This window comes from Lepisosteus oculatus, chromosome 2, assembly GCF_040954835.1.
Source record: "Lepisosteus oculatus isolate fLepOcu1 chromosome 2, fLepOcu1.hap2, whole genome shotgun sequence".
In the NCBI taxonomy this organism is placed as follows: domain Eukaryota; kingdom Metazoa; phylum Chordata; class Actinopteri; order Semionotiformes; family Lepisosteidae; genus Lepisosteus; species Lepisosteus oculatus.
Window position 1 is genome coordinate 15,857,836 of NC_090697.1, and position 14,128 is coordinate 15,871,963.

Sequence of the window (14,128 nt, forward strand, 5' to 3'; positions counted from 1 at the left end):
TTAGGATCGTTCAACTAAATAATTGAAGAGGTACATGAAGCAATGCTCCACTGTAACACAATATGGGGGTAAAATTGTGACGGGCTCTATTATGGGCGTTGGATCCTACAGTTTTAACCCTGTGTAATATTCTGAGCTTTAGTTGCCTTTCATCCCCCCTGTCTCCTTATCTTGTTGCTTTTAATTTAAGTTAATTGGGAAGGAGCCCAAGGTTAATTGAAATCCACATGCAGCTTGTTGAGCACAGGCTCCTGTTAATTAAGCCTCAATCTAAACCATGAGAGGGTGGAGTCGGGAAGGTTGTTTGTCTGTGTTTGGAGAGTGCTTGTATGCTTATGGCAAAGTTTTTTTATAATAAGTTTTCTTTCCATTCTAGGGTAGTCAGTGATTTTTTTTTTCACACTTACACAACATCATGCCCATTTTCACACAGGGGCATATGTTTAGGGAATCAAACCCCCATACAGTAAAGCCCAGAAGATAGTCTGTGTTCAGGACAGGATACCTAATGAGGCTGTATTATCTTGCATTTTCCACACCTATGTTACCTTTGTCGTAAGGTGATGGTAGTAAAGATTTTTTGTCTGCAGTCATACCCTCTAACAGGGAAGGCACAAGTGGATTTCTCAGGCAAATAGAGCAGGACAGCGTCAGCATGAGATCTACTGACATGCTCCAAACAACAGCAATAGCAGCAGGCAGCTCTCTTGTGGACCTAAAGAAAACTGATAAGTGCGTGCTAGAGAAATTATACAAAACAAAAGAGAGTTTAAAACTATTATACTCCTGGACTCCTGGATTTTTACACTGCTTTCCCTGATTGATTGATTGGTTGCCTGATTACTGTTAAGCCTTTATGCTAGTTCAGACTCACTTTCACATTTCATTCCATAGGACAATACACACGATATTCATTCTGCGATCATGTCAAACACAACAAACTCTATTTATTGTCTGACAAATTCATTGTAGCTGAGAAACTTTGCACAAAGTTTATGCACAGGAGACCACTGAAAACAGGTATTCAAAACGGCTGTGTAAAAGGTGATAGAGAAGCTGATACATATACTCTAGTTTACTGACATTAAGACAGATCCTTCAAAAACGTTTTAAATCCAAACAAATTGGAGAATTTGAAAGTGAAATATACTTTAATGAATGCAATTATTTGAAAGATAACTTATGGAGAGTCATAAACCTTGATAACAAATCCAATAAAGATCATAATTTCTGGAATTACTTTCATTATTTTTACCACTACCACTACATTTTAATATTTTTTCATCACAACTTAAATTCAAATGATGTTATACAACAGCAGTACAACAGCATTAGTTACATAAATGATATACATAAAATCAGAATTACTAAAAGTCATATATTTGGTCCAGCATTTTTTAAGAAATAACATCTGGTTACATTTCCAGGACTTGAACACAAATAAAGAAATGCACGGCTTTCAGAAAAATACCAAATTTGACATGGTCAGAATTATAAATTATCTGTAAGCAGACATTGGTGCAGCATGTATATAAAAGATAATAAGCAACATGTTTACTGTGTACAAGACAACACAATATATTTTAAGTTTTGTGCTGGACATTGGTGAATGTTGCTTGCACATATATTTTTATGCTTTTTATTTGTGGTCCAAAACACCCACACACATGTAGTTTATACTGTATATATGTTTTATAGGTTAGATAAAAGAATTATCAATGAAAAATAAGTCAAACAATAATTTCCCAAAGATTTGGCCTTGTTCTGACATGAAACAAATTTGGTTTTCAACATTTTTAAAAGCAAAAACAGTTTGGCAGTTTTGTCAATACAAAAGTAAATGTACTTAGTCATATCCCATCTGAGATTTTGGAACGAGGGAAATTGAGGTTTTGGGGGTGTACTGTAGATCTCACTAAGCTCTTAGAACCAGCATTTCAACTAATTTTCTAATACTTTAGTTGTTTCCAACTAATCAACTGCGTAAAATTGAAACCAATTTCACACTTTAATGAAAATGAACAAGCTATCAAAATGTAGAAGTCACCCAAGTACTCTAGGCTTTTAACAATTGAGCTTTTTTATAAAACGTGAGCACAATGACTACATCTAAAGCAAAATTACAAATAACAATATCTTTTCATACTTGGTTTTCAAAGGCACTTAGTCTGTTCCATTTTGTTTGAAACAACACATCAGACTGTCTTTCACACTTACCAGCAAGCAAAGGAGTCAGTTCTTTTTGGATGGGAGCCAAAATTTGTTCTTGTGATCCTTTTGCATAAACAAAAAACAAACACACAAAAAACAAAGACAAAATTGAAAACACTTATTTTAATTATGCATTTCACAGAACAATTACCACTGCCAATAGACTTCTGAATTTAAGCTGAACTATAGTACTAATTGAATTTAAATTTAATTTTAACACCTTTAGTTTCAGGAACATCACCAAAGCAATAAAATGCAAACTTGCAATGTAATAAAAATGCAGTGCATAAAAGGAGAATAATAAAAGCAATTATATATATATAGAGAGAGTAGAACAGTAAACAAAAAAGTTGGATCATATGAATTACTGTATGGTCAGAGGAAAGAAAATCAGTGAAAGCAACTATAACAGGAAGTGGGTTAAAGACAGCTTGTGCAGCCTCCTTATAGCAAGGAGCTGGGAATCCCACATCTCATGTCCATAGCGGCAGAGGGCCCTGTTTCCCTGAGTATAGAGCTTTGTTTCAGGGATACTCAATAATCCAGAGTTACCAGACAGAAGCAACCTATATGGGCTCTAAATGCTTAGGTCTTTTTCACAGCAAAAAGACGGATTATACAAGACCTTGTATGTTCAGAAAATACTTTTATTATTGTCGCTACTTGTTTTTAACATCATTAATTAACACTCCTATGGGTGGTAAAAATGAATTATGCTTAAAATGACAAGAGGAAGAAAAAAACATTTAAAATCACTTTTATATTCTTTGTGTAGCACATCATCTGGATTGTTTTTTTAAATACTGCAATTACCTGTGTCCCTGTACTGTTACATTGCTAAATTCATCTCATGCCAAGAAAATACTTCACAAAAAATGAAGCTGCTGATGGTAATAAAACCAGTATTAATTTAACAAAAATGCTATAACTAGAAATGATGAATGCAGTTTATCCAAGTGTAACACAGAATACTGTCTGCCACGAGATACATTTCTTAGTACTAAGATAATTAAACAGAAGAAGGAATTATATGCCTTATACATTAAAACAGAATATTTCTGTGTAGTTAATTACAAATTACTGCAACTCACATGCCTAGACTGTGGAAATTGAAAACTGTTTGTATATATTATTCTAAGATGCATATACTGTACTGTATAAGCCACACTAAATTCCACATTTTCCATACCACTGTTTGTGTGTGCTGAAAATGTTCCCATTGTGTTCTGAACAAGATCACTGAATGTTAGATTTTAAAAGCTTGAGAAGTTTCCTTCCTTCCATGGCCATTCAGATGTTTGAGTAAGGAAGGATAAGCCACCAGCAAATCCATGGCCGCTCTGTTAGGAGAGTTTGCCATTCATAATTTTGAAAAGAATCGATTGAAAAAGACCTCAGGACTCTGACAATTTTAAAATTAGACAAAAAAAAAGGATTTCCTGAGTCATGCTCCGTGTAACCTTAGTCAGCTTCGTATTCTATACAGCTTCTTCTTCCGGTCCTTAGTCTTTCTATAGTGTCCCAGTATAACAGAGTGCTCATGTACAGAACAGTACATATGCCCTCCACGCCATAATACTCCGTTAAGAGGTACCTGGCCCATTTGCTCTGCTCTTCAAATGGATCATGATAACCTCCTCTTTGTAAAGTGGGCTTTATAAAATTAGTACAGTAAAATGACCAAATTTCAGTTTCCAGAACAAACTGTGCTGTTCAAACATGCTGTATGTGCTAATGTACTGTACCAGTAACCACATTTTCCCAAAGTCCCAGTGTATACATAAGCATTAAAGATATAACAAGCAAAATCCCTTATTCGCAAAGGACACAAGAGCTAAATCATCCTATCTTATAAATATCCTCAGCTAAAGCCACACATATTAATCTAGGCGCTATTGTGATTTGAACCAAATTAGAAGATAAGAGAGAGATAAATGACTGTCAGAGGACTCTAGAGACTAGATTTTAGTCAAACCTTTGAAACTTGAATATTAATTCTTTTCATGAGTCAGTGCAGTTTCTAGTTTTCTTCAAATGATATGCCTTTGACAGAAGATTCTGAAATACTTAATTTAGAATGACAAATGTCACAAATCAACAACATGTTGACATAGGAGGCCATAAAAAGATTCAATGAAATAGAGAATAAACTAAAACCGAAGTAACCCTTCCAATATACCAATGTTGAAAGTAATCAATGGTGCAGATGAGGGTAAATATAGATGAAAGGAGTATCCACAGTTCTAATCAGTAAAAATAATTTATTAGCCATTCTCATAAAATGGAAAGCCAAGTTATTTCCACTTTCTTCCAACATAGAAGCCCGATTTAAAAACAAAATACATCTGTTTCATTATACAAAGCATCTCATGCACATCTAATTGCTGGCAGAATCTCTTGTGCTAAACTAAACTTTAACCCACCTTAAGTACACTTAAGTACACTCAGCAATTAACCTCATTATTATGTACCACCCCATAATGTGTATGAACAATGATTGATTTCACTTCTGTTCTACAGTAAAAACATATTGTGTTTTTATTATGTTTTCACAATGAAACATCAGTCCAGCAATCTCGTTAAATGGGGGAAAATGGAATTCTTTGAATCATTAGTAAATATAGGTTCAGTCTTCCATCAGTCCATCCATTTTCTAATCGGCTATTCCAATTCAGGACTGTAGGGGAGCTGTAGCGTGCCCCAGCAAGCAACAGGCACAAGGTAGGGTACATCCTAGACAGGATGCCAGTCCATCACAGACAGACGCTAAGACAGACACACTCATACTAGGGACAGTTTTACCTATATTAACCTATGTATGTCTTTGGACTGTGGGAGAAAACTGGGTCACCCAGGGGAAACGTACACAAACACGGGGAATTCAGTATAGTACATACTGTACAAACTCCATGCAAGTGCCACCCCAGGTCCAGAAAAGAAATCATGGTTCCCAGTGCTGGAAGGTAACATTACTATCCAGTAAACCATTTTTCCACCCCAGATTCAGTCTTAAATGTCCAATTAAAATGCCTCTGAAATCACACTAATAATTTCTTGTTTCCAATCTTGGCCAATTTAGTAGAGTTTTTGCCATCTATATTACCACATACATAATTAATTAAATAGATAACTCATCAGTCTGCCTTAACCTGAACACATTTTACACTTTACACATTTCATGCTTCCATCTGTTTCATTAATTTACATAGGATTAATAAATGAAAATATTTAGATCTTGCAAATGAGGCAGTACTGTAGTACCGAGGCTGGAGCTGTAAATAGGTATCTGAAAGGTTGGTGGGTTCAATCCTAGGTGGGAAAGTACTATTGTATCTTTGAACAAGATTATTCTGATTGTTCAACCTAAAAACACCACTGTACATCAATGTAAATACCCTGACGTCTTCAAAAAATCTGGCTCGATGAGACCCTCAGATCAATTAGCTTCCAATTACCAAATGGGATAGACAGAGACAAATAATCTCCTTTTATCATACAACCTGTCTTATGTTGTTGATTATTTTATACAGTATATTCAATATTTAAATGTAGCTTTGGAGAGTCAACATATGAAGAAACGATAAATAATACTTGAAAGTCTTCTGTATCTGCTCGTATAGAACTAAGAATTAGAACTTCATTTACACACATCATGTTTCCACATCACGTTAGATTAGTTTAGTAAGGTACCAGTTGTGGCCTCCCAAGTGTCTTGGCCAGTAAATGCGTTCAGGAATGCACCCATTTCTCTGATTGTGGATTCAAGCCTTGGTCATGTCACTAGATGATTGTGAATGGGATTCCCAAGCATGGCTCAACAGGGTAGGATGGGAATAGTTTGTGAGGTCTCTGCAATTCAGAAACCCTTGTGGCCTCCCTAGCACCTGAAGACATGATGTGGTCTGGGGCTCTTCTCCTTGTTGCTAAACCTCCATTATGGGGCTGTGGTGCCTGTGATGTGTCAGGAAATACGAGTGGCTCAAAGGGGAATATGGTGGGCTCAGCTAGTCATGTGACCCAGAATCGACCATGAACCTCCTGGATCGGAGAGCTCAGCCATTGCTTGCAAATAAAAACATTTTAATTAGTTTTAAAAAGTTCATGAAAAGATACTAATTAGGCCCATAAACAAAATAAATCTGTGTTTAAAAGGGGGATGTTTTTATTTCACTTTGCTCTTGTTGATGTTAAATAAAAGGTTTAAAAAATGTTTTTTCTATATACAGTAATTATCACGGTGAGTTTCATGTTTATTTTTTTCACATTAATACTATTAACATGTACCATATAAACACCTTTTCCACTTTCTCACATGATGACTGATGGCTTCTCAGTCTACAGCCACCCCAATCCTCTCTATTACCAGATTTAGCTTCAACTAGCTCCTTAATTATTTAATTGATAATTAGCAGAATAAATGTAGCAATTAAAGTGCTGGCTGGGTCCAAAGTACTGCAACAGGGTAGACTGGACTACAGGTTATCCTGGTTTATGTCATTACTTTGCATTACTGAGCTCCTACACAAATCCATTTTGTATTGGCTCTCTTGATCTGTCCTCAATCTCCACCGTAGGCCACAAAATTAAGGATAAACAACAGATGAATGGGAATACTTGGAGTGACTGGTCTGTTTAATGCTGTTTAATTAAAAGATGTGACTTTTTGTCTTTTATTACAAAAAGGGCTGTGAAAATTAAGCAGCAGCTAATAATGAGTAGTCAGTTATCAGAATACATTGTCATATGGCTGAATTGGTGCTGAGAATTTTCATATTAACTGCAAGCTTTTCTTTCATCGGTCTCACTTGAGCGTTAGGAGATTCTTCTGCCTGCTGCTATTCAGATTAGCTGCTGGAGTGTCTGTAGGAGATAGCAGAGCTGACAGGCAGGTAACAGGCACAGAAGGGACTAAGAGACAGGGGAAGCTCAAGGTAACACAAAAAAAATCAATGAGGACATCACACAGAATTTAAAGCAAAGAAACGCTAAAGTTTGGTGGACGCAGCCCAGATATTTTTCATTTTAACATGAACATTTTACAAAAATAACGAAACAGCCGAAATAATTCAGAAATAGGCCTGTTTAGTTCCATGTATCACAAGCATGTTTGTCGTGAATAAATCACGATAAAGTCATGGATTCAACAGATGTCCAGGTTAATTAATTGCCAGTTGCTATGTATTTCTCCTCAGCTTGAATAATAGCTTTATTATTCTAATGTAACTCTGAACATTCATAGTGTGGTACTGTTATAAAACAAGCAGTAATTCTGCCATCCATTTTCATATTATCTGTTTTCTTCTAAATGGGCATCATCATGTGATCTAAAGCATCTGTGTCCACTCTGCCTTTCAGTTTAAAGCAGACATTGTGTACGTCACCATCTGGAGCAAGAGCTTAAATCTAATTACTTCCAAGATCATGCATATGTGTCTACAAGATGTAAAGGAATTACAGCCACAAAATATCAAAGAAACATATTATATTATGCTATATACAATTAGTATTTCACTAGCAGAAAAAGGTGTGACACCCATGTGTACCCTTTTCTTTGTTTCTTCAGAACATAAATTCAGTTGTGTTTTTTGTTTTCTCAAACAGGGGAAGGAATTCTTCCTATCTTGCTGCCTTAGCTGCAATTTCAAAGATAAACATTGAAAATTTGCATAAACTGGCAGGAAAGAAAAACCCTATGATTATTCAAAAATATGAGGTGTTAAGAAGAAACATTTTTCCATGCTTTTCAAACTGGTGGAGAATGAAGGGCTTTATTACTACATTCCTTTAAAGACTTTAGAAAACCCCCAGACATTGTGCACTGTCTTGTAGTGCATAGTAATACTAAAATTCAGATTTCAGATTGTGTGGATAATGCCATCCTTAGAAAACATTACTTTCTGAAAAAAAAGTGATAGGAAGATGAAATGCTTAAATATTAACATTTTAATTAATGTCTAAAAATAGAAAATCTTTTTCTGCATTCCATATACAGACAGTTCATTTTTCATTAATTCTTCTTGAGCTTTCAACATTTTTTTCAGTACTTTGTAAATGGAAGTAATCACACACTGTACAAGAAGGGACCATCATAGGTTAAAGGAAAACCTTTTTATCAGTGAGCTACTGTATCTATTTTTTTACACTCACTAGCTTACTGCATTCCTTACTATATTGACAGAGAATGAAACGGCTTAATTATAGGACACCTATTAGTAGGACCCCTGTTTGTTAGCCTTCCCACAATCATACAACAATCTGAGTACAGTATCCACACATCTTTACAGATCAGTTAGAATAATGAGACACAACGTTACTGGAATTTTCCTAATGAACAGCAATGACATAATTAACACTACAGTATGTGAGATCCCATATTTACATTTCCACATTGATTTATCCTGATTTACTGTATATACAGTAAGTGGCTACATGAAACATGATCCACACAGGAAGTCGGAACATACAGTACACTATCCATATGAAATGAGTGGTTTCCAGCCACAAGAATGAAAAAAACATTAAATGGATCTTGACGTTTACGTAGATTCTTTTATGTTCTTTTAAGGAGATCCAGACAATGTGGGGAATCAACAAGAAGTAAACAATGTTTTGGTATATGCCAAAAAGTAGGCTTTAAATCTAGGGAGTTATGTTCAAACGTCTGCTGCAGGACAGCTTAACAAGTGGGTGCAATTATAGCAGAGCTCCCACTAGTACTATGATACCCCACAGAGCACACATTACTTCACTTGTCAGGTTCCTTTTTAAAAATAAAATGGCAATGATTTTATCACTTCTTCTCAGATTTCCACATGACTGCCATACCTCAGCTACCTCAGGTATTCTGTTTGAAAGGGAAATGTACATTTCACGACAATAGAACAAGTAAGGATTCATGGAAATCAGAAATACAACTTTTCAGCTGTAGAACCTTCTTCAGGAGTCAGAAACAGCTCCCCACTTTTCATGACATTTCAAGACAATGGGTCCAATGAACTCTCTTTGGGAGAGTAAATTTAATACATAAAATAACAGTAAAACATAAATAGTTTCACAACCTCTTTTGAAATTAACACCAATTGTGCGTAAAGCAGTGTTTTCTGAACAGAGCAGTTTTCCTTCCTTGGTTGGATTACAGTAATACAGTATGTGTACGTGTTGCTGCAAATATGATAGTTATTACCCTGCAAAAGCAAGGATGGCCTGTGAATGAAAATCCATTAAAAGTCATTGTTTCACATAATGGTCACAGAGCACAATGAAAACTATGCAGCCAGAATAAATATCCTATGAGAGCTTTTTTCATATTATATTTGTGTTGCCTTTAGGCATAAAGTGAGTGAAATAATGGTAAATTTACAGATTAGACTATTTAAAAAACAGAATATTTGTTAGATATTTAATTAGTAATATAGAAATCAAAAAGGACTAAAATGAATATAAAGAATCCTTAGTTATTACACATAATGTATTATGTGGTAATCCCTTATAATAGTTACTTTAGTAGTAATCCATTCTTTCATTATTAATTTATGGGGAATAAGTAGGGGAGGTCATATGAATGCACGTCTTAAAGTGCTCCTTACATTAACTCCATAAGAAATTATGTACTGTGATGTTGTGCGGAAACAAGTTCTCATGGGTTATTTTTACGCTTTCTCCCTGCCTAAAATGGCGCACAGAAGATGGGACGCCAGCAATCACTGGAGTAGGCATCAGCTGCACATTCTGCTCCAGTCAGGATAAATAGAGTGCCGAATGAGGAAGGCGATCGTGACGAGCGGGAGAAGAAACCTATGAATATGCTGACCCATAGACAAACTCTACTAATCAGTATCCAGGCCGAAGGTTTATCATAATTTTCCTATTACTACATCCTGTTTAGGGTAAGGAGCAGCTAGTTTTCCAGTTTTCTGCTGTAGCTTGGCTGTTTGTTTTCCAGTATGCAGACTGGAAAAACCTTTTTCTGTTACAGCAACAGCTGCTTATTTTTCCCAGCTAGAAAGCTGGAAAAGCTGTTTTTATTTATGCTTATTTTCTCCTCAATGACCAGCTGGAAGATCCATTTTCCATTACAGTGCAAGGCTATTTTAAATATCATTAAATAAACTATGATTTAACTTTAAATCTTGAGTGTGGGGAGTCTGGTGTGTGTAGCCCCAACTGGGAGCTGCCTCATGTGGCATCACTGTATTTTCTTGTTCTCGTTTTCATGTTCTATTGAATGGTGATGTTGTTATTAGTCAGAATCATTTTCTTTGTTCAATTATTTGTAACACACTCTCAAGCCTCTGCGATAAAGCAGAATTCAAACATTTAAAGTACAAGATTTACTTGAACACAAATCCTTTTATATCCATTCATGTTGCCCAGTTTTTGTAAGACAAAGTATTTGCCATCTTTGCATAAGATTATTACTTTTTCTTAAATTATTAACAGCAAAAGCCAGGAGTTAATTGAAAAAATATACAAAATACCAAGTTAACCTAGTGACGGTAACAGTGATGTCTCCATAGAAACCAGATGCAACACCAATAATTAGAACTTCATGGAATACTTGAATGGTCCATAGTACTTTGCTAAAAATATTTAAAAAATTACTCATGTAAAACAGCGGAATCAGAGATATCACTCTGATATTCAACTTCTAGCCCATCTATATATATATACTGTATACTGTATCTACTCCAAAGCACTGCTAAATTTGAAATACAGCTCTGCAATGAAAAGCCATTATTTTGATCTGCTAGTTAAATGCTCCAAGACTGTAATGTTACTACATTTCATTGATTTACCACCAATACCCCTCGCATTTCATTTCAAACTGCTTTTGCTGTTTAAGCAAATCCTGCCTACAGAAGATGAGGTCAAGCAAAGATGTCATGAAGTTTCAATAAGAAGTCTGTCCATCCCTCACAGCAATAATTACATTGCATCAGCGGCTCATTGACTTAATCAGAGTTTGACTGTAACTGCAGGGAATGGCCTTCTGTGCTCTGATGAGCACAGAAGGTGTCGGGGAGTCAGACATGGTTTTGTGTGCAGATATCAGAATAGTACTTTCACTAACCTCTTGATGTTCAGGTAGTGTTCAGTGGTTCACGGAGCTCTTTGAAAACCATTACTAAGATTACTAAGTGTCACTCTGATGAAATGGTTATGCGCAGAGATGTAACTCACTTTTGTGGCAACATACACCTACCAGAATTTTCTCACATCATAAACTGTCATTCTGCACACTTTGAGAAATCTTGCAAAAGCCTATAGGTAGATTTCCAAAGTTTTTGATTCCTCTTAGCTTTGGGTAACTAAAAGTATGGCTATACTACAACACAGCTAAGCATTAGACTTCCAATGTTTTCTGGTTCTCAGAAAAAAATAACCTCAGGTTTTTAAGAATGTTCTGCTGAGGGGAAGACGCATGTGCCATACTGACTTGAGGGATTTGTGATCTCAGAAATCGTGCTTTGCCAATTATTCTAATAACCATTGATTTAAAGATGTACAAGCCACCCTGTTCAGTTTATTTTGTTAAAAAGTACATTCTGCAGATACGTGCCAGTGGTACAGATATATCAAATGGTTATGTCTGGAAACATACATATGGAAAAACAACAATCAATTCTTTGTCAGAGTAATTAATAGGAAAAATGACTGCATTTTACACCATTTATGGTTTGAGCTACAATATGTATTATTCTGCTTTCTACACCTTTTTTCACAACTGTTGGCATCCACGTTTAGATAAAGTAAATATATGGCTGTGCCAGACACAGAAACTGAATTGTACTCGTGCGCCAATACCTCCCAAAAACACAACATATTCTTCCTAAAACTGTTCTTCTTGTTTGACACTACTTGGAACATTAGGAAATAATTGAAAGCCAGAGCTTGTCTGCTTCTAACAAAGAAAGTTTCTCTAAATTCAAAATTCTATTTCTTTCCATTTTCTCTATTCTCTATTCCAGTGGTTCTCAAACTGTGGTACGCGTACCGGCAGTGGTACGTGGAGTGCCGCCAGGTGGTACGCCAAATGACCCTGGAACTGTGTTGTGTGTGCTGAAAAATCGGGACGGGTTTTCATATTTTGTATTTTACTACGTGTCGAATACGCAGCCTACGTACTACGATACAGTGCGTGCTAATACTTCAGTGGACACAAGAGATACTCTGTAATTCTATACCACTCTATAGGAATGCGTGCTACGGATGCAAGTGACCAATTGTATTTAAAAAAAGCTACTGTATCTCCAGCAAATAGGGAGAAAGGAGAACGTGCGTGATGTTGGAACAATGCCAACGTTGTAAACACAGGAATGCATAGAAATACGTGCTACGAACGCAGGTAATCTTGTGAGCACACGAAAGCGTGATTACAGAAAAATATTTAAGAACTGTTCTAATTTGAGAAAAATACACCAAGCGTCTCTGTGTTTCGCTCCCATGCGCATGAAATAAAAACTTTAAATACGGAAATAAAAACGGAAAATGCAAGCTTGCGGATTGCTAAAGCAGGTAAGCTGCACTATTTTTGAAGAACATTATTTACCGTTGGCAAAAGAGCTGACACGTATTATGTGTAGAGAAAAAGCTGCTAAACAGCTCGACCTGCTGCCCCCTCCCCCCAAAAGACACAGTCATTCATAGAATTATTGAAATGAAGGATTATATCAAAAGTACACTGATAGAGAGCTTTAAGATGAGCAGATGTTTTTCACTGCAATTAGATGAGTCTGTAGTCGATTTGGCCAATTTGTTTACGTTAGATACGAGTTTGAGGGCATGTCCCATGAAGACTTTCTGTTCTGTAAACTGCTACCAACAGGAACTACAGGAGAGCACATACTTCAGCTTCTGAATGAATTTATCGAAGAGAATGGCCTCGACTGGATAAAATGCATCTGAGTTTGTACAGACGGTGCTAGAGCAATGACAAGCCGACATAACAGTGTAGTTGCACGAATTAGAGAGGTTGCTCCAGAAATTAATGTACGCATTACAACATCCACCGCGAGACCTTTGCCGTCAAGAAAATGCCTGACGATTTAATATCTGTTAGACTCTGTTGTGAATTGTATCAAGGCTCGAAAAATTAATTCACATCTGCTTTGCTCAACTAAACAGGCTCACCCCTCTCACTGAAATGGTGCTTTTTTATTAGTTGTTGTTAATGTTGTTTTTCTGTAAAACACTTTGAGAAGCCACCTTTAAAGGTGCTATATCAAATAAAGTTTATTATTATAATATTTATTATATTTATGTGTGAGTGTGTGTGCATGTTGGTCATTGAGAAGTTCTGGGGTTCCTATGAGATGATGACTTGTAGGTGGTACTTGGATGCTTTGGTTGGATTAAGGGTGGTACTTGGTCCAAAAAGTTTGAGAACCACTGCTCTATTCTGTTTTGTCCTCTAAAAAGTTATCACCTGCATCATAATGGAAATTAATCTAATGTCCCAATTCAGGTAAAAATATGGTTGTATGATTTTTTCTCAATTGAAGCCCTACTGAATCAAAGTATGTTACCGTTAGCACGTTCCTGAACCCCCTTGCTCTGTCCTTTAGATTAGATAAGGTGCAAAGATCCAACAGCTGTTTGTACAGTACATAGTTAATAACCATAGTAATAATTATAGTTATTTTATTTAGTAATCATTTTAGTAATACCTACATTTTAATTAATAAATTAAAAGTCTACTCTGTAATTTCTCACAGAGCCAGTGCTGATTCAGAGTAATTTCAGTCAGCACAAACTTCTGGGAATACTGAAGCCCACTGAGTACATTAGTAAATACTCCACTAAGCAAAAGGTAGAACATCTGCTTGTTCCTTTGTCTAACCTTGATGACATAATCACTACTTTGGTTCAGGTGGGCAGCTGTGTCAGCATGCATTGGTCGCAAAGGAACAAGTTATAG

At 36.0% G+C, this 14,128-nt stretch overlaps 1 protein-coding gene across 1 annotated transcript in view; it reads right to left on the minus strand.

Moving 5' to 3' along the window:
* Nucleotides 1–14,128, minus strand: part of dlgap2a (discs, large (Drosophila) homolog-associated protein 2a) — a 404,450-nt gene that overhangs the window by 348,016 nt on the left and 42,306 nt on the right. The window contains exon 3 of the mRNA XM_069197514.1: nt 2,218–2,274. Within this exon, the coding sequence (XP_069053615.1) occupies nt 2,218–2,274 (57 nt within the window). The remainder of the gene's footprint in view (nt 1–2,217; nt 2,275–14,128) is intronic.